Raw genomic sequence first — 19,468 nt, 5'->3', positions numbered from 1 at the left:
TAAGAATGCGTTGCGTAATTTCCACACATTTGTGCATTTTCCAATTTTCTTTCTCTTATTAATGTCTATTTCATTACATCATGATCAGACAACATACTTTGTATGGTTTCAATCCTTTGAAAGTTATTGAAACTTGTTTTATGCCCTAACAAATTTTTATCCTGGAGAATGTTCCATGTGCACTTGAGAAGAAAGTGTGTTCTTGCTCTTGGGTGAAGTATTCTGTAGATGTCTGTTAGGTCTAGTGGTTTATAGTGTTGTTTGAGTCTTCTATTGACTTGTCGATCTTCTGTTTAGATGTTCTATCCGTCATTGAAAGTGGAATACTGATGTCTCCAACTATTATGGTTGAATTATTGATTTCTCCCTTCAATTCTGTCAGTGTGTGCTTTATTTTGAAGCTCTTTGTTAGGGGCATATATGTTTATCATTATTACATCTTCTTGATTTATCATTATAAAATGTCCTTCTTTTTCTTAATGTCCTAAATTTTTGTTTTAAAATCTATTTTCTCTGATACTACTATAGTCATTCCAGCTTTCCTTTGGTTACTGTTTTCATGATGTATCTTTCTCCATCATTTTACTTTCAACCTATGTCTTTGAATCTGAGGCCTCACAGATAGCATATCAAGGGGTTTTCGTGCATTCTGCCAATCTCTGTCTTTTAACTGGAAAGTTTTATTTACATTTAATATAATTACTGATAAGGTAGAATTTACATCTGCTATTTTGCTATTTGTTTTCTATATGTCATATCGTGTTTGTTTCTCAGTTTCTCCATTTTCACCTCCTTTTGTGTTACATAGATGTTTTGTAGTGTACCATTGCTAGTGTCATTTCTTTTACTATATACTTTTGAGTTATTTTCTTATTGCCCTGGGGATCACTATTAACATCTTAATTTATAACTGTTTAGTTTGGATCAATACCAAATTAATTTCAATAGTATAAAAATTTTTCCTATGTAGCTATGTATTTCCTATGTATGCTGTTTCTGTCATAAACTACAGCTTTATACATGTGTGCCCATCAACATAGATTTATAATTATTGTTTTATGCAGTTGCCTTTGAAACCAGATAGGAGACAAAAGCAATCTCCACAAAATACATTAATACTGTCTTTTCTATTTAACTATGTAGTTACCTTCATGGGTGCTCTTTACTTTTCATTAATTTGAGTTATTGTCTAGCATTCTTCTATTTCAGCCTGAAGGACCCAGTTCTACTAGTGATAACTTTTGTTTTTTTTAATCTGGGAATTTCAATTTCTGCTTCATTTTTGAAGAGTGGATTTATTGGATATAGAATTCTTGGCCGACAGATTTTTTTTCTTACAGCATTTTGAATGTGTCCTCCCACTGCCTTCTGGACTCCATGGTTTCTGTTAATCTTATTGAGGATCCCTTATGATGAGTCACTTCTCTCTGCTGGTTTTAACATTCTCTCTTTGTCTTTTGTCTTTTGAAAGTTTGCTTATGATGTGGTGGATCTCTTTGAGTTTGTTCTATTTGGAGCTCATTGGCCTTGGATGTATAGATTGTTTTCCATCAAATTTGGGAAGTTTTCTGTCATTATTTCTTCAGATACTCTTCCTGCCTCTTTCTCTCCTCTCCTTTCAGGACTCCAGATCTGCTTGGTGTACCTCACAGGTCTCTGTAGGTTTGCTTTTTCTTCTTCCTTCCTTCTTTCTGTTCCTCAGGCTGGATATAATCTCAACTGACCTATCTTCAAACAATTCAAATCTACTGTTGAGTCAGCCCCTCCAGTGAACTTTAAATTTCAGTTATTATACTTTTCAACTCCAGAATTTCTATTTTATTCCCTTTTATAATTTATATCTCGTCACTGATATTCTCTATTTGGTAAGACATCACAACAGCCACCCCAGAAACCCCCGTCCCACATATTTATTGCTTAATATGCTGTGCAAAGTGTATGATGATCTATGTATCACATTTGTTGTCTCTCTCTCCTGCTACAAGTGATCTACTCAGTGGTGTATTCCTCCAACGTTCTCTTCACTCTTGTACCCTAGCACCTGCTATGCAGTAGGAGCTATGGGGTGGGGGGCACAGGTAGGAAAGCAGGTGGAGACACAGATGGGAGTGCAGATGGGGGCACAGGTGAGATTTTAGGTACAGCACAGGTGAGGGATGTGGCTGTTTAGCCAGGGAGGTATAATCAGGGTCCACAGGTGACACCCAGTCACCTCCCCCTGCCCCACCTACAGAAGCGGATGCAACAGATCATGGTCCACTGCTTCCTGGCCGTCAAGTCCAAGCTGGAGTGCAAGCTGGGCTACTTTGACCTCATTGGCTGTGACTTCTTGATTGATGAGAACTTCAAGGTGCTGTTGAGGCATCCCAGGGCGGTGGGGCCTGATAGGCAGGAGAATCTGTATACACCCTGACCACCCAGCAGGCCCCTTGGGGTGGACTCTGCAGTCAGACCTCTCCAAGCTCTCGGGGGTGGGGGGTGTCCATAAGGCTTTACTCCTCCTGCAGCTAGGGCCAGACCCTCAGACCCTTAGAATCTCAGCCTCTTGTGCAAATGTGGGATGTGTGGCCATAGAAAAGAAGCCACCTGCCCAGGGTCACCTGGCCTAACGGGGACCTCAGCCTCCTACTGGCCAAGTGGTGGGTGGGGAAGGATTCTAACCAGTGTCCGGCCCAGGTGTGGCTGCTGGAGATGAACTCCAACCCCGCCCTGCACACCAACTGTGAGGTCCTGAAGGAGGTGATTCCGGCGGTCGTGGTGGAGACGCTGGGTGAGGTCCTGTACTGCCCCCCTTCCTGCCCAGCCTTAGATCTGCCATCCCACCTTCTCCCGCCACTACCCACTTCAGATGCCCACAAATCTAGCTCTCTAGCATCTGAAGGGTCTGCATGGCAACCCCACCCTCAGCCCTGGCCTCCCCCCTGGCCTCCCCCCTGAGGCAGGTGCCCACCCCTCATCATTCCCTCACTTCTTCCTCTGCCCCTCCCATCCCCTTCCAGTGCCCCCCACTCACCCACTTCCACTCCTATCCCCAGACCTGGCGCTTGAGACTTTCCAGAAGAGCTTGCGTAGCCAGAAGATGCTGCCGCTGGTCTCACAGCGACACTTCGTGCTGTTACACAATGGCGAGGCAGACGTGTGGCCGTGCCTGGCGGGCTCCCGCAATGTCCCCCGCCTGCCGCCAACCCGGCCAGCCCGCGAATCCAGGTCTCCCGAGTCACCTTTGCTCCACGCAGCCCACAGACCAGGCGCGCGCAGGCCCACGTCACCCCGGGGCCCCAGTGGTGCGCCCGGGTGGGCCCGCTCTATGCACGGACGCCCCCGGCCACGTGGCCAAGACCGTGCGCAGGGCGGCGAGCCTGAGACCGGAGACACTGAGCAGCCGCGAGAGGGCAGCAGTGACCCAGCGCGGGCCCCTTCCTCGGGACAGGCGGAGGGGGACCACCGCAAGGAGCGCAAGAGCACGGGCCACCACAGCTCCTAGTGGCCAGCCACCAGAGCCCTCTCCGGGACCCATAAAGGCTACTTTGTTACAGATGCAGCCTCCACAGCTGGTCAGGTGGGCCTGCCGCCTGGAACGCTTCTCTGGGGTTTCCGTGGACCCTGACGCCCTTCCCTCCGCCCCAGTGCCTCCTCCTCTGCTGGGACCTGTCCTTGAGAGGAATATAGGATTGACGGGTGGGGAAGGGTCTGTCCCGCAGGAAGGGGAGATGAGCCCCCTACTCTGGAGGCTGCCTCCATCGTGGGAAGCCACCCACTCCTGGGTTCCCTGTGTCCCTCATCGACTGGACCCTCCTGCAGTGTCACCACCCTCATGCCCCTACCATTTGGCTCTAAGATCCCCAGGAAAAGTGTCTGGTATCCCCATGGATCCCCAAAGGAGGGCTGCCTCAACTCCAGATTGTTCCTCAGACTCCCCATGCCTTCCCTCCACTTCCATCTCAGGCACAGCTCCTGTCAGGGCCTTCTGGGCACCAGGGCCCTGTGCCCTGCACTCCTGCACCGTCCCGATGGCCTGAGCTTCCCAGCAGGCCCGGTGCTACAGAGACCTGGAGAACCTAGGCTGAGAGTGACAAGCACACAAGCCAGCACCAGCCTCCCCTGCCCATTCCTTATCTGACCTCAGCACCGGCTCCCCACCTGCCCATGCCCAAGGTTTCGGGGTGACTCAGAGTATCAGATGTGCCCAGGTGTCCAGGGCCAGCCATGTTTCACACTCTACCCCTACCCCACAGCCACCCGTCACCCACCCCAGTCCAAAGCCAGGGTCCATCAGCTTGCACGTCCCGCCCCCCTCAAGTGCCTGGTCTCACCTCTCCCAATGGACACTGCCAAGTCACAGATGTTCTGACCCGAATCCACCCCAGACATCAGTGGGCTCTGCCACAGGTGGAAGAACCTGCTGGGTCCCCTTCCATGCTCCGCCTTGGAGCTGGCGGGACCGAGAGGCACCGGTAGCCCTTCCCCGCTGGCCACGCCACGGCTCCAGGGAAAGGCAGCTCCATTCCTAGGGATGTACCGCCAGAGGGCGCCATGCACAGCGGTGTCTCCGCCTGCCACTAAAGGGGTGCGTCCACGGAGAGGAAGAGGGGAACTGGGGCTCAGACGTACAGTGAGTCCCCCAGGTCACAAAGCCAGTGAGGGACGCGGGGCCTGGGGTCTGGCCTGTCCAGGCACAGCCTGTCCGCCCCACTGTACCCACTGCTCCCCCTCATCCTGCTGCTGAGGACTAGAGTGTGCGGTGCCCACTGTGTGACCAGGGTCCGAGAACCCTGAGTCCCCTCCCAGCATGTCTGGTGGTCTCTGTGAGGGGCCAGGCTCGGGACTGCCTGCTCTGCAGCCCAGCCGGCCAGCTCTGTGCCCCGAGGCCAGGGCAGAAAGAAGACCAGCCTCCGTCAGGGGGAGGTGGCCTCCTGGATGGGCCGAGGGCACCAGGTCTTTGTAAAACCCACGCCTCGGGGGTCAGGGCCACGTTCCCGATGGCCTCCGGGCCACACCATCTCAGCGCCAGCTGCTGAACGCACCGTGGGGCCTCTGTGCCCCCACGCCTCAGCTCACGGGCCTCTCCCACCCCTTCCTCACTCCCACCCACCCTGTGAGTGTCTGCTGTCAGGTGCCACATGCTGTCTCATGCTTCACGATGTGACCTGCGGCGGCATCAGTGCTATCCCAGAATACTCCAGCTCCTCCAGGTTGAGCCGGCCTGTGGATGAGGGGCTCACAGAGGTGGCCTGCTGACTCGATTATCCTTGGATCCCAAGTGAGTGCAATGAGCCACGGGGACCTGCAATGTGACAAGAAGTGCACGTTCACGAGTGGCCTGCTCCATCCTGACTGAACCCCTGTCCTAGGACTCCCCCAAAAGCCTGGACTATCTGCTGCTCTTGGGTCCCTGGTGCCCCAAAGGCCTGAATGTCAATAAATGGGATTTGTCTGCTCCCAGAGGTGATGGCCACACCCATGCCCCATCTAGGTCCTCCCCAGTCCCCCACAGCCCACATTCAGGCTCCAAGCCTTAAGGACCCAGGGAGAGAAGACCCAGGGGTGCTGTGTACTGGGGGCTCCTGGACATCTGGACATAGGAGTGTCCCAATATTCAAATGACATGGTGGGCAGCAGGCACAGCAGAGGTGGCCGGGACCCCTGCAGCAGTGAAGGAGGGGCCTCAGTGCCTAGGACAGGGCTGCCCAGCACTGCGGCCTGGATTCTGTAATCCAAGGTGGAAGCTGAGTGTCTCCCCTCCCCCCACACACCCCTTTCTTTCCTCCTCCTCCCTCCAGTGGTCAAGCTGGTAGGTGGGAACTCGAGCAGGGCCTTCCACCTGCAGGTCTGGGGAGTCAAGCTGCCCTTGGTTCTGACCCGGCACGGTCCCGGGACCCGCCCTCTCTGCAGCCTCCCCCTTGAGGACTGCACAGCACACGCCACCACCCTGCACCCACTGGGGCTCCCGCAGCCCCTGACAGACAGCCCCGGGCCTGCTGAGTGCCGTACCACAGCCAAAGAGAGCCAAGGAGCCCCCAGCACTCAGCAGCATCCCCAGGCCCTGCTCCCTGGAATGTGTCTCTGAGAAAAGGGTCTGCAGCGGCCCAGGCCTGAGTCACAGCCCCTGGAAAGGAACACAACTCCAGAAAGTTCCTAGAGAGATGGGATGCCTGGGGCGGGGCAGGGGAGGTCTGCCTTCCACCGCACCCCAGGCACAGCCACTTCTGGAGGGGGTGGTCTATGGCCCTGAAAGCTGCCACGGGGGCTGAAGGAGCAGCCCCCTCCAGGAGAGAACCCTTTCCTGACCTCAGCCCAGCTTGAGGGTGAGGGCTGTGCTCAGGGTGCACCATGGGGGAGGGGAGCAGGAAAGATGGCCCAGGTCCTTATCAGGGCCCACGAGTGGTCACGCCTGGTGTTGGGGCCCATCTGATCAGTGGGCACACCTCGCAGTCCCCTGCAGCACCCTAGGACTGGGGCTGGCGAGGCTGGTGTCCAGCTCTGTCTAGGATGGCTCTCCTCCCTGCCCATCGTGGGTCTCTGTGCAGCTGGCGGGGGGGAGGGGGAGCCCACCCTGGCTGAGTCCAACCTTCAGTAAAGGGAAGGGCAGGGCCTTTTTCCAGCAGCTGAGGGGTGGGGAGCTGTTGTGGTCAGAAGCACTTCTGGGAACAAAGGGTGGCACCTGGATCTTTATCTGAGGCTGACCTCCAACCCCGGGGAGGGGCCGTGGTTTTCCGGAACGGCTGGAGACCTGCTCCTGCAGTTGGGGGTTCCCAGGGTGGACAGTCTCACCTTAAGATCTCCACTGGGGCTTGGTGGCCCGGGAGGTCATACCAGCCTCTGCAGATGGGTACATACCTGCCCCCATCCCAGGAAGCTGGCCTGAGTGGGAGGGGGAAGGGAGCCCCTCGGTGGCACCTTATCTCAACACCAAGCTCCCCAACCCCCTTTCCCCACAGGCCAGCACCTCGTCTCCTCAGCGCCCTGCCCGGGGCACTGCCACCCATTACCACCCATGGTTCCTCCTCTGAACTTACACTTGCTCAGGCCTCCCCTGCTTAAACCCCAGTGCAACTCCCACAAACTTCTGCCCTGGGGTCCCCACCCGATCCTCCAGCTTCAGTCAGCACCCCAGGCCCTTTTCATGGCAGAGTGAACTGGGGCGCTGCAGAGCCAGGCTGAGCTTGCGAATCGAGGGTTCCTGAGGCCTGGAGGAAGCTGGGCAGGGACATGAGCCTTGGGTGAGGGTGGGAGTGGGCAAATGGACCTAGGGTGACCACCAGGTGGGGGTCCTGTCCGCCCAGGGTGGAGGCGTGAAGGGAAGCAGGGGTACTGCTTCCACAATGACTCCCCTGCGCCCTCCCCAAGCCCTGAGCTCCCTGGGTCAGGCCTCTCCCTCCCAGACAGACCCCCAAGCCTGGTGTCGCCTCCCCCTCCCACTCTGTGAATCCACCCCCGGAACCCTCCACCTCATTCTGCGTCAGCCTGCCGCCCCCACGCTGACGTCAGGGTGCCGCGGGGCCCTACGCTGGCCGCCCACGAGGAGTTTCCACGCTGAGTCAGTCATGCCGTGCCATCAGCAGGGCCCCTTGGGACTTGAGCGTGGGCAGGCCACAGGTGCTTTCTCCGGAAGGTCTGGAGACAACCTGACTCCCCGGCCCCTCCCAGGGCTGTTGAGCCAGGCTGGGGACCCCTTCTCCACGGGGCAGCCTGAGGGGGCCGCTGGGGTGGGCGCTGCTCCTTCAGCCAGGACAGCTGTGAGCAGCTGGGTGCCCTCCGCCATGGGTGGAGCTGTGAAGTCACCCAGGTGACCAAAGCAAGCACAAGCACAAGGAGAGCTGGCTCCCCAGAGGAAAATGGGTGAGGGGGTGGTAGGGCAGGAGACCTGGCCTGGAGACAGAGGAGCACCTGTGGTGTGGCAGGCAGGTCCCAGATCTGTCCCCTGAGGGCTGTCCCAGAACAGCCGACGTCTTGGCCAGTGCTTTCCAGCCTCATCTCCGCAGACGTCCAGCTACCCGCCCCCCGCCCCGCATTTTCTTATCAGCTCATTCACCTGGACCCTCACCCAACTTGGGCTCCGCGGGGGTGCCCAGAGCCTGGGACCCAGCGGGCACAGAGAACCTGCTCAAAGATCTTTATTTCCCAGGGGGGCAAAGTCAAGAGGAATTGTCCCCGCCCTTCTTCCAAGGGCAGAACTGGGCTGTGCTGTGCTGTCCCGGAGCTTGGGTCTGATGATGTCCCTGGGTGAGACGCACCCAGAGCCCCTCTCTCCTCCACCTACCTACTATGAGCATGCCCAGGGGGACTGGGTGGCATTGAGGACCCATGAGTCAGGGGCTCTACTGAGCAGCATGCAGGTGGGAGGGGAGGGCATGGGAGAGGCTGGAGCATTGGGGCTGCAGGCAAGTGGCCAGGTGTGCTAGCACCTGGAGGGTGCTGCTGCTGAGACGGGTCCCCACTGGCCCGCCTGCCACACCCTGGACTACTGTGCCAAAGAGTCCTTATCAGACCTCCCCAGGTGTCAGCCTTTTCCAGAGACTGGGAGGGTACTGATCACCTCTGCTGAGCAGGACCCCAGAACCATGCCCCAAGAGATGGTTCCTGGGAAGTGGAAGCCAGTGGCAGGGTTTGGAGAGACCGAAGCCAAAGACAAGCCGCTCTGAGACCGTCCCAGACCACCCAGAATTGTTGGGTGTGGACACTGACCTCACCCTGGACTTTTGGCCCAAATGACATAAAGGCAGGCACCACACGGGGCCCAGGCTGTGTGACCGGCCCAGAACCCAGAGTCCAGAGCGTTGGTGGCCCAGAGACCAGACACAGCCTGGGGACCCAGCTGTCCTAGCGAGTGCCAGTCAGGCCGCCAGGGGCAGACGGTGGACAGGGCAGCAGAGGCACAGCACCCTCCTCCAGGAAGCCTGCCAAGCCCCGGGGTTCCTGCTGAACGCTTGTGCCCAGGACTTCTGCTCTGCGAGGGGCTGTGGGCGCTGGTGGGAGAGGCCCTGAAGCCTCATGTCCCTGCCTCCCCCAGCACACATCCACTCGGTCACTGGACAAGTGTTTATTGAGCACCGCCTGCAGCCAGGTCCTGTGCCGGGCATGGCCTCCTGTCCTGGGAACCAGGGGCCCACAGAGCCCACCCAGCAGGGCCGGCAAGGGAGGGAGGCAGCCACTGCTGAGTCTGTATGTCCCATGGCCCGGCCACAGCTGCTGCCGCTTCTGCATGGTCTGGGGAACTCGTCACTGTCAGCATCCCCACCTACTTCCACCGTTGAGGGGAGCAGGGCCGGGCCAGAGTGGGGGCCCTCAGTAGGTTGCAGAGCCCCTGCCCCCAAGGGTCAGCCCTGGGCAAGTTTCTGGCTTGGGGTCCACTGTGCCAGAAGGTGGCGAGGCGTCACACCCACAGGTCCCCCAGCCGACCCTTGTCTTCTGACTGCCGCTCCCCTCGCTCCTCCTCAGGGAATGGGCAGCTACAGGCGTCCTCAGCTGGCGGCGGGGCCTCCAGCAGCAGCTGGGTCTCTGCAGAGGAGCTGTGGTCAGCCAGGGGCAAGGAGCCTGCCTCCCCCACCCCAGGGCACAACTGACCTGGGGGTCCCACTCGCTGCCTCCTCAGCTGCCAGATGTGCAGGCCGAGCTGGGCCACGCTCAGGACCAGGACACAGGCGGCCACGGCGAGCAGGATAATGGTCAGCCAGCAGTGGTGTGGCTCAGCAGGCGGCAGCCCCCGGTCACACACAGCGTCATGAGTCTTGTTCCCAGGGAACATGGTGCGGAAGCCAGCCTGGGAGCATCTGGGGCACACGGACAGAGCGCCCGTCAACCCCTCCGAGCGGCTGCTGTCGGAGCTTTTAGGGGTCACTGAGCCAGGAGGCACAGGACAGGACCCTCCCTCAGAGCTGCCTGAAGGCCCCAACAGGACTCACTTTGCCCAGGGTTTACAGCGGCCCTCGCGGCCCCCAGAGAAGGTCCCCACGGCACAATCTACACACTCGAAGCCGAACGTGAATTTTCCTGGAGACAGAGGGACAGACAAATGGACAGGCATCCATTGAACAGAGGTCTCTGATACCCACAGGACAGTGCCCTGTGTGCCCATTCCAGGGCAGGCATCTGGGGGGAGGCAGCCTTGGGAGGGCTCAGAGGCTGTGCGCTGGGCTGAGTGGGGGTGAGGGCGGTTGGGCACCTGGGGAGGAGAGCAGTGTGGGGTGGGGCCAGAGGGGACAGGAAGGGCCTGTCTGATTGGGGCTGGGGTCTCAGGGGTGGAAGCAGAGGCCATGAGAGCCAGGCTGGGCAGGCCTTCCAGGAGGCTGGAGGACAGGTGGCTAGTCAGGGTCCTGGAGAGAGGGGCTGAGGCTGGCACCCAGGTGACTCTAGGCTCTGCCCTTGTCCAAACTGTCAGTGCTCCCGCAGCCCATCTCCTCAGGTACACAGGCCCCCGGAGGATTTGAGCTGCTCCTTCCAAAAAGGAGGTTGGCCTGATGGGGCTCAGGGCCAGGGGCACCTCATGCAGACGGTCGGCTGGTGCAGGGCCTGAGGGCTGACAGCCCTGGGCACTCCCTGGACACCCTGCCGTTCCTCACAGCCAGCTCTGAGGGGCACGAGTTCCCTCCAGCTGACAGAGGGGAGGGCTTGCCAGAGTGTGCCCACAGGGGGCTGTGGCACTGAGCAGCACCGTGGCCCCCTGACCTGGGCTTTGCAGGACCTGCCCAGAAGACAGGTCTGTACCCCCACACTAGTGAGCTTCCTTCCTCCCACAGGCCACTCACCGCTCGTCCGTCCCCATGAGCTCTGTCAGTCCAGTTAACCACCTTGGCCTGCTCTGGCTGAAGCCGCCAGCGACCTGACTTACCATAAGCGCGCACCTCCTGGCCGGGCTTGCAATCGTGGCGCTTGCAAGTCTGGCACTGTGGGTCTCCACAGTGGTACTCAGGCTGGACACATGTGCAGTTCCCAGGACAGACTTCGCCTGGACAGGAGACAAGCCGTCCCTCTCAGCAGGTGGGCCAAGCCCTCCCGCCCCGGGGTTCCCTCACCCTCTGGTTCTCCATGGAAAACGGGAGGTCAGGGCCTGGCAGCCCACAGCACCTCCTCAGCCCCAGGGGGACCCAGTAGCCTTGCTTGGCCCATCTGTGTCCCTCCCTCCTAAATACCCAGTGCCCTGAAACTGCTCCCACCCAGGGTGGCTGTAACTCACCCTGAGACCAGGAGCTGTCCGTGCTGGACAAGGGAGTAGACTGGGGCACCTCAGTCCCTGCATGGCCCCCAGCTGCCCAGGCCCTTGAGGCAGCCTGCCTATCCGCTCCTGGTCCCCCCTCCCAGGACCCAGCAAGGTGACACTCTAGCGTGTATGCCCTCGGATAGTTGTCCCCAAAGAGGCACCTTCCACCGGCCCCTCCCCCACACTGCAGGGCAGAGGCAGAGGGCGGGGCCGGCAGGAAGCGGTCTGCGTGACGGCCAGGGGCTCACGACCGCTCAGCAGGGATCGGGGCAGCCGTCCTCGTCGTCGGGACCCCGACCAGTCTCGGGGAGGCTGCGCACCCTCGCCCGCGGCCCCCGCCTGGCTCGAGCGCGGAGCCTTCCACCTCCCGGGGCACCGCGCGGGGCCGAGGGCTCCGGACCCGGAGAGTCGGCTCGCGCGCGGCTCGGCGCGGTCGGCCCTGCACACGCAGCGGGGGCGCCGCCGGCTGCTCTCGGAGACGCACTCCCCGCGCGGGCCTTACCCGAGGCGCACGCGACGCAGCAGCGCGCGTCGTTTCCGAGCCCACGCAGCAGGCGGCCGGGGCCGCAGCTCGGGCCCCCGGTGGGCGGCTGGCCCAGGCCCGCGGCGCAGAGCACGGCGACGCCGCACAGGGCGGCCCGAGCGCGGGCGGCGTCCATGGCGTCCACGGCAGCCCTCGCCGGCTCCGCGACCCTGAGGCCCCGCCCCTGCCGTCGGCCCGCACGCACCACGCGGAATTCCGGGCGCAGACGCGCGCGCGGGGGCTGGGGCGGCGAAACCCCCGCGACGGTCGGCGGCCACGTGGCGCCGCGGCCGGCGCTGACGACCCCAGTGCAAGGGGCCCCTGGGCGCGAGGAGCGTCAGTGCAGGGCGGCCGGTCACGGGCAGCACGTGCACCTCTGGGGGCGCGGACGGGAGGCTGTGCGTGGGACGGGGAGGGGCGTGGGAAACCCCCGCGCCTTCCCCCACTGTGCTGTGAGCCTAAACCTGCCCTGAAAAGTAAAGTCTGTTTAAAAAAAATTCAGTGCAGCCCAGCAGACCTCGAGGGGTGGGGTCCCATAACAGCCTCTGGACAGTGGCACGCGCCCCCCTCCGGAGTCCGGGAGACCCACACGTGGGAGTGGGCGGTTACCTATGCGAAACCTGAAGCAGATCGGAGCAGAAGTCACCTAGGACTGTTGCCCCTGGCTCCTGGCTGAACCCCCTCCCACTTCCAGGGTCGTGGAAAGCTCTCTTCGGATTCCCAGAGGGAGTGGGGTGAGGCCTCCATCCTCAGAGCTGCCCAGGCATGGCCATGGCCACCAGACCTCTACTCAGAGCTCAGCACCCAGCAGCCTGGGAGCCCCACTTTCTGGGGATTAGAATGAGCCCCCCTCCACTTTCCACCAGCAGCATAGGATCCCCCCAAACACACACACACACACACACCTATGGGGACCAGCCATGCAGACACCGGCGCATAGCTTAGAGCCAACACAGGGATTTGGAGGGGCATGGAGGGCTGGTGAAGAGAGGTCAGGGCACTGAGGGAACCTCCAGCAGCTGCAGCTCGCACAGAGGAGGCCTGCACAGATTGCAGCACAGACCCTCTGGACCGACCTGGTCATCCTGGAGCATGTGGAAGGCCAGCCCGGACGGAGCTCTCTAGCCACGGAGAGCAGCCTCTGCCTCCCCTTGAGACTGTCCCTTGTGGCACTGCAGCGTTCTGCGGCCCCACCTCCTTCAGGCAGCCTGCCTGGCTTGCTTGGAGCTCTTCCCCAGCCCTCCAGTTAAGGCTTGGCTGGTGAAGCCTCCTGGGAATGCTGGAGGATGGGCAGTGGGGTGTTGGGGATGTGACCCGGGTGCGTCCACAGGCTGGAGGTATGCCAGCTGTGATGGGGACAGACCCAGGAGACCTGGTTCACGCCCCTCTGAGGCCTGCGTGGGGCAGCTGTCCCTTTTCTGAGGGAAATGACAGGAATTAGCAATTTGTGACTCAACTCCTGTTCTCAAGTCCCAAGATGAACAAGGTCATCCTCAGAGAGGGGTCCCTCAAGGAGCTGTGGCCCCCTGCTGCCAGAGGCTCAGAGCAAGGCGGAGCCAGCGGGGCCCGAGAGGCCTCTGTTCCTGGGGGGGATATAGGTCTGATGACTGAGACAGAAAGGGAGGCCATCTGGCCGTACCTGGACTCCAGGTAAAGGAGCTCTGAGTGGAGAGTCGGGCAGGTGTGGCCCTTCTGCCACTGCTCATTTGAACGGTGTGACAAGCCACGTCTGTGCCAGCACAGGGTCACTCAGTTCTGGAAAGCACCCACTGTCCTGTGGCCCAGGAAAATACGATAACACCCCTACAGGGATGCTTGTCAGACCATGTTGTATGTCATTTGGTCCTGGAAGTAAGAACAGTTAGAACCTCCTGGAAATAGTTATGGGGGAGGGGTGAAGGTGGCAGGGGAGGAAGCTGGGCTGCACAGGAAGAGCTATGGGCAGAAAATGTGCACTGGAGAAGTGGGGGTCGAGCAGGGCTGTCCCCCCCACCAGTGACTGCACCTGCAGCCCCACAGAAATCACCGGGCAGGTCACATGGCCATGCAGATGGTGAGCGACGTCTTAAAAAGGCGAGACTAACACAAAATGTCAGTGCCGTGGGCCCTGCGGAAGGCACCTCCTGAGTTGGTGGTTTCTACTATGGGCAGTGGGGTGCAGGACGACTGTTATCTGCTTGTCTGTACTTTCCTGTACTATCTGTATTTTGTGAGCAGCTTGTTTATTTCCCCATCATTTACTTCAACTTACACAGGTGCTCACAGCAGCAAGCGTCCCCCACCAGGGAGGCCAGCATTAGCTGACATCCCACGGGGCCAGGTGGGAGCCCAGGGGGGCCCGGGAGGAGACCGGTGTGGGGAGGGGCAGCGGGGGCATGCTGGGTGGTGGCTCATAGGGCCCGTGGTGGTGCGCAGCTGGACATCCAGGCCTGAGACTCAGGCAGAGCCTGGAGTGGAGAAAGTCGGGATTTTGAGCAGAATCGGGCAAGGGGCAAGGGGCAGTGCAGAAGCTCAGAGGAGGTGACAACCTTTAGCCCCTTCATCTGTCCAGTGTAGAGATGGAGCAGCAGGCTGGGGGCAAGAGGGTCCTGACTGGGGCGAGAGCTTCCCCACGACCTCCAACCTTCCAAACGCCAAGGCCCAGGCCCCTCCTTCAGGCCACAGCCTTTGTGCTGCTCTGGGGACCACCTGGGGGCCACCATCCCCACATCAGAGGAGATCATATTGTTTCCTCCTCCGTGGGAACACCGTGAGCACCTGCTGACGGAGAGACCATGGCTTCCTTCCTTTTCAGCAAGTGGTTCCAGGGACAGGGTCAGAGGTTTGAGGAGAGAGGTGCTGGACAGCCTCTGGGGTGACTTTGTGGAGAGCTGGCCCGGGAGGGGGTGGTCTTCCCATTGCATACTGTTGGTCTGGGGGCTGGTGGGCCTGGTGGCTTGGCCGAGGGAGCTGGAAGGGGTGGGCAGGGAGGGCCAGCGGCTGGGAGAGAAGGTGCGTGAGCTAGAGCGTGCAGTGAGACCTCATGCATCTCACGGTCTTGGTTTTTAATTCCTGGTAGCTCTTAAATGTGTGACAAACACCAAGGGCGGCCCCACGCGTCTGCCAGGTTGTGGTTTCGCTCACGTTGGCTGATTACACAGACTCGTCAGTATTTCCACGGCTGGATCCGGGCTTCCTGTGCACCGTCAGCCTTCAGTTGAGTTGAGCGTTTTAATGGAGGTGTGTGTGCAGGGGGCAGGTGAGGGGCAGTAACCTGTGTCCCCAGGAGGACGCTGGCATGGCCCCCTGGACCTGAGACCGCAAGCTAGTCCACTGCACACAGAGGGGGCCACCCCTTGGTGCTGCCAGCCAGCCGTCTGAACACGCTGCTGCTGCTGGACACTCGGGTTCCCACCTTGGGACCTTTGTGTTGGACTCCACCAGGTACCTTCAGGTTCCCAGAGTGGCATTTGATGCCCCATCTGCAGGACTTGGGAGTGTGGCCACCCATGACCAGGACCCCTGGTGGTGCTCGGCCCTGGGCACCCGAAGTGCACAAAATGGCCTCGGGGATTCGGGGGCCCTGCAGGCAGCAGGTGGTCCCGAGTCACCACATAGTCACGTCCAATAGGCGGAAGTTTGAGGGGCCAGGAAGAAGAGGGGTTGACACCATGCTCTCTCCTCGGAGGGGCACAGATGGGCGGATGTCCTCGATGCCCCTTAGGGGCCAGGGTCTTGGTTCCCCACCTGCTCCATTAGCACCTCCCCCAGGAGCCCAGCCTGACACCCTCGGGCCGTGGGCCTCACTGGTCGGTCCACTGGGCGGCGTTTAGGACCTCATCGAAGCCGCATTGTCCGACCCTCCAAGATGTTTGTTTTGCTTCTATGTGCCCCTCACAGGTACTGGGAGGTGTCCAGAGAATGGGAGGACAGCCCCCGGAGTCTGAGTGGTCCCCTGAACCCCTGCCCCCACACCCGGCCTTAGACCCTCCGTGACTGCGGACCCAGCCCATCGGCACCAGTCAGAGACTCCCGTTAGCCAACACAGTTTATTGGGGGCAGCACCCTGGGTGGGAAGTATGCATAGCATACATAGCTGAGCCCAAGGTGCCAGCCCAGGAGCACCTACAACGGTGCAGGGCGGGTGGCAGGGCGATGGGGTGACAGGGCGCAGCGTCTGCACCTGGGGGCACCCCCACTACCCTCCCATCCCAGCGACACCGCTCAGATCTTGGCCAGGGTGCAGTGGGCGTCAGCGTGCTCCTCTTGGATGGGGGTCCGGAAGCTGTCTCCTCCTGGGGAGGAGGAAAGAGCGAGTGGTGGGAGGGAAGCGGGGCCTTGGCTCTTGGGCGGGGGGCGGCTGGGGACAGCAGGCACTCACCGGGGGACTTGGTGGCAGCGGGCAGCAGCCTGCAGACCTTGCAGTGCAGGAGCAGGATCAGTGCGGCAGCCACGGGGCCAAGCAGCCCCAGGCCCAGGCCCAGGCCCAGGACGGCGGCCAGCTCGGGGCCTGCAAAGAGGGGCCCGCTGAAGTGGAGTCCACCCGAGGAAGGGATCCACTGCAGGAAGGAGGGCCCCGCGAGGCCCAAGGGCAGTCCCACCACACCTCCACCCCCTTTGCATTGGGGGACCCTGCTGGGGCGATGACAGGCCTCCTTACCCTTGGGGGGCTCGGTGGGGGGTGTCGAGGGTGCCTGTGAGGTCCTGGGCCAGGCAGTGGTGGGCTGGGCCGTGGGGGGCCGGGCTGGGGGGCTCCGGGTCTCCCAGGGCAGGGTGGCAGGCGGGCGCCTGTCCTCACAGACAGCGTCTGAGCTGTTGGTGGCCGCTCTCAGTGTGCGTTTTCCTGCCAAGGTGCAGCTGAGGGGAGCAGGGCTGTTGATCAGGCCAGGCCCTCCCCTGACTCCTCCCCAGATCCACCAGGTGGGCCCAGAACTGGGACAGGACTGGGGAGAGGTGGGGAGCGAGGGGGTGCCCACTGGGTCAGCTCAGACTCCAGGACAAAGGCAGCTGAGGACGGGGGCCAGGACCCTGCCAGGGCCCAACCCTCAGCCCCACCCTGCTGGGGCTCCAAGGCCACGGCTCACGCCATCTCACCTCGCTCACTCTGCGCCTTCAACCCCATACTCCTGCCCCCTCCAGGGGAGCCGTACAAGGACAGGGCCTCACACACTCCAGGGTCCTGGGCTGGGGTCCTACCGACTCCTCCCTTCATCCCAAAAGGAAGGCAGGTAGGAGGAGGCTGGGCCAGGGCTGAGCAGGGAGCGAACCATTGTAGGCAGAAGGCCAGAAGCTCCCCTAGTCAGTGGCTTCCTGCTTCCCACCCGGGTCCCTAGTGCCCAGGCCCCCAGCCACCCCCTACCCCCCAGCCCTCCAGCCCCGGGACACTCACTTGGTCCAGGGTTTGCAGGCCTGGTTGTTACCGGGGGAGAAGTGCCCTTGTGGGCACGGAGCGCAGTCTACAACAGAGCAGCACAGACTCAGGCCACCTGCAGCCACTGCCCCCTGCTGCAGCCGGGCCGTGGGGCTGGGCGCTCACACCACCCCCATGACCTCGGAAGCCCCTCCCTGCCCACATGCCCCCCACGCCCTGACCCGGCCCGACCCCGTACCCACATCTTGGCATGGCCTATGAGGGGAGGGACTCCTGGCCTGGCCTGGGGTAGGGATGCTGGGAGGTGACAGCATGTGATGTGCGGGACATGCTTCTTTACGTGGCTCGGGAGGTCCCCAGCTCACCAACTCCGTGCTTGTAGCTGCCGCCCTGGGGCTGGGTGCCTGGCCTGCAGTGGCAGACTGTGTCCCGCGTGGCACTGCACTTCCACTTGATTTCACTCCCACTTCCTGGGGGCACAGTCAGTGGGCTGGAGGGCCAGGCTGAGAAGCCACCACTGCCTCCCCAGGCCAGCAGCGCCCTCGAAGCCTGGCAGCTTCTGGTTCCCTCTGACTCCTGTACACTGTGTCCCTCCTGGCCCCATGGTCCCGGGGACAGCCCTGTGGGCCTCTGGGCTCCCTTCCCATGCTCCACCAGCCGGCACCAGGACCCCCATGGCCTCAACAGGCCACGTGGCTGACATGTGCTACACCCGAACTCCACACGGTTGGGGCCCCTCCAGGCAGAGTGAGCTCCACTGTGGTTTGGGGTCTGCCCTGCGGCAGGGGCCCGTGGGCTGTGGCAGGCGCAGGCGGTGGGGCTGGTGGGTGCTCACTCTGGTTGCACTGGGTGCACGGCTTGCAGGTCTCATCGTAGTTCACACCCTCGTTGTAGAAGCCGTCCTTGCACGGGATGCAGACGGTACCGTGGTCCTGTGTGCAGCGGCTCTCCATCCAGTAACCTGCGGGGAGGAGGTTCGCGGCTCGAAAGCCCTGGCTCCAGGTCACCAGCTGTCAGCGAGTCTACTTGTCCCGCGATACCCACACCCCTTCCCCACCTGCCTGTCCCCATCCCCATGTCCTCATATCTCCTGTTCCCATATCCCCGCAGGTACCTCTCCCCTATTCTATGGCCAGGCCACTCACCTGGCTGGCACTCATGACAGCACTTGTTGCCGCTGGGGTAGGTGTCCCCAGCACAGTTCTGCTGGGCTGTGGAGCCCAGCACGAGCCCCAGGAATAGGAGAGCTGCATAGCACACCTTGGGCGGCTGAGCCCCCACGCACATCCTCGCCTCAAGGACAGGCGATGCAGGAGTCTGGGTTTTTCCTTGCAGGATGTGGCTATAAGGGCTGGGGAGGAAGGGCGGGGGGGGCCCCTCCTCCACACCCACAGATGTCTGGCTTAGTCTTCTCACAAACAGACCGAACACACTCACTCCGGCAGGATCACGCCAAGTCTCCCAGCCATCTGGTCTACACCCACCCTACACACCTGTCTCAACGGGAGGTGGTGTCCCCCTGACAGCTGAGAGGCCTGGACAGGATGGTCTGGGGACCCCTCCACACGGCTTGCTCCTTCTGGGCACCACTCTCCCTGCACAGGGCAGACCCCTTAGGTGAAGTGGAGGGGCCACATTCATGCCATTCTCACCCCTCAGCAAAAGGCGCACAGAGCACAGGGGTAAACCGAGGCAGCACACTGGGCCAGGAGCCAGGCCCCTCCCAGTCTGCACCTTGTCCCGGCATCAGCTGCAGGGGGAGAGGTGGCAGTGCCCCAGGCTGCACAGCGTGATCACCAGCCCGTGATCACCAGCCGAGAAGCAGCTCGGACCAGTGCAGCGGCCAGCAGCTGTGAGGGCACGTGCAGGCCTCAGGGGCTAAAGTGTGCCCCCACATTCTCATGTTGAAGCCCAGAGTGTATTTGCAGGTGATGAAGGTTAGTTGAGGTCATGAGGGTGGGGCCTGATCCCACAGGGCTGGCGTCCTTGTCAGAAGGAACGACCCCCCCAGCACACAGAGGGAAAGCCAAGCGAGGACAAGGGCAGAGGGCACAGTTGGCACGCCAAGGGCAGAGGCCTTGAGAAACCAGCCCTGCCCTTCCTGGATCTCTGACATCCAGCCCCAGGACTGGGCACAGTCAACGTCCATCACCTAAGCTGCCCACCCATGGTGTCTCACGGGGCACCATTCCTGGGGGTGGCATGGCTGGGGAGCACGTGGGCCTGTGTCCGTGTGTCTTCCACTGGCCCCATGTGCTGGCACGTGTGTGGGCTGCTCCTGAGAGCATGTTTGGTGGGGGGGGTGTCCTGAGAGGACAAATCATCAGCACCTGCTCAGAACCTCCTGGCCAGGCAGGGCCAACAGGAGGGCTGCGCCCCTGTGGTGGTCGGGCCAAGC

At 60.9% G+C, this 19,468-nt stretch overlaps 3 protein-coding genes across 5 annotated transcripts in view; 1 reads left to right on the top strand and 2 right to left on the bottom strand.

The window, feature by feature from the left end:
* The window catches only part of TTLL10 (tubulin tyrosine ligase like 10), a 46,406-nt gene extending 40,965 nt beyond the window's left edge, over positions 1 to 5,441 (top strand). For both annotated transcript variants that reach the window (XM_081056481.1, XM_081056482.1), the window contains exons 11-13: positions 2,234 to 2,350; positions 2,677 to 2,770; positions 3,036 to 5,441. In XM_081056481.1, coding sequence (XP_080912607.1) covers positions 2,234 to 2,350; positions 2,677 to 2,770; positions 3,036 to 3,484 — 660 coding nt within the window. In that variant the 3' untranslated portion in view covers positions 3,485 to 5,441. The remainder of the gene's footprint in view (positions 1 to 2,233; positions 2,351 to 2,676; positions 2,771 to 3,035) is intronic.
* Positions 5,442 to 9,024: 3,583 nt separating this feature from the next.
* TNFRSF18 (TNF receptor superfamily member 18) lies at positions 9,025 to 11,884 on the bottom strand. Of its 2 annotated transcripts, XM_081056479.1 has the most exons (5): positions 11,700 to 11,884; positions 10,829 to 10,945; positions 9,903 to 9,990; positions 9,565 to 9,770; positions 9,025 to 9,498 (listed from the first exon to the last, which is right to left on the bottom strand). In XM_081056479.1, the coding sequence occupies exons 1-5, from the start codon at positions 11,854 to 11,856 to the stop codon at positions 9,374 to 9,376; spliced, it is 693 nt and encodes a 230-aa protein (XP_080912605.1). In that variant the 5' UTR covers positions 11,857 to 11,884; the 3' UTR covers positions 9,025 to 9,373. The 2 variants fall into 2 exon arrangements, with proteins under 2 accessions (XP_080912605.1, XP_080912604.1); XM_081056478.1 differs by having other exon boundaries at positions 9,037 to 9,770; positions 11,700 to 11,873.
* A 4,039-nt stretch (positions 11,885 to 15,923) lies between these two features.
* TNFRSF4 (TNF receptor superfamily member 4) lies at positions 15,924 to 18,357 on the bottom strand (the record flags this gene model as incomplete). Its single annotated transcript, XM_081056488.1, has 7 exons — positions 15,924 to 15,994; positions 16,081 to 16,209; positions 16,360 to 16,556; positions 17,089 to 17,155; positions 17,436 to 17,540; positions 17,906 to 18,031; positions 18,216 to 18,357. 7 exons carry the CDS (start codon positions 18,355 to 18,357, stop codon positions 15,924 to 15,926), a joined length of 837 nt encoding a protein of 278 aa, XP_080912614.1.
* Positions 18,358 to 19,468: the final 1,111 nt, after the last annotated feature.

Source organism: Rhinolophus hipposideros (assembly GCF_964194185.1).
Source record: "Rhinolophus hipposideros genome assembly, chromosome: 8".
Classification (NCBI taxonomy): domain Eukaryota; kingdom Metazoa; phylum Chordata; class Mammalia; order Chiroptera; family Rhinolophidae; genus Rhinolophus; species Rhinolophus hipposideros.
Note: the sequence above shows the minus strand (reverse complement) of the source record. Positions and strands in the feature narration are given on the sequence as shown.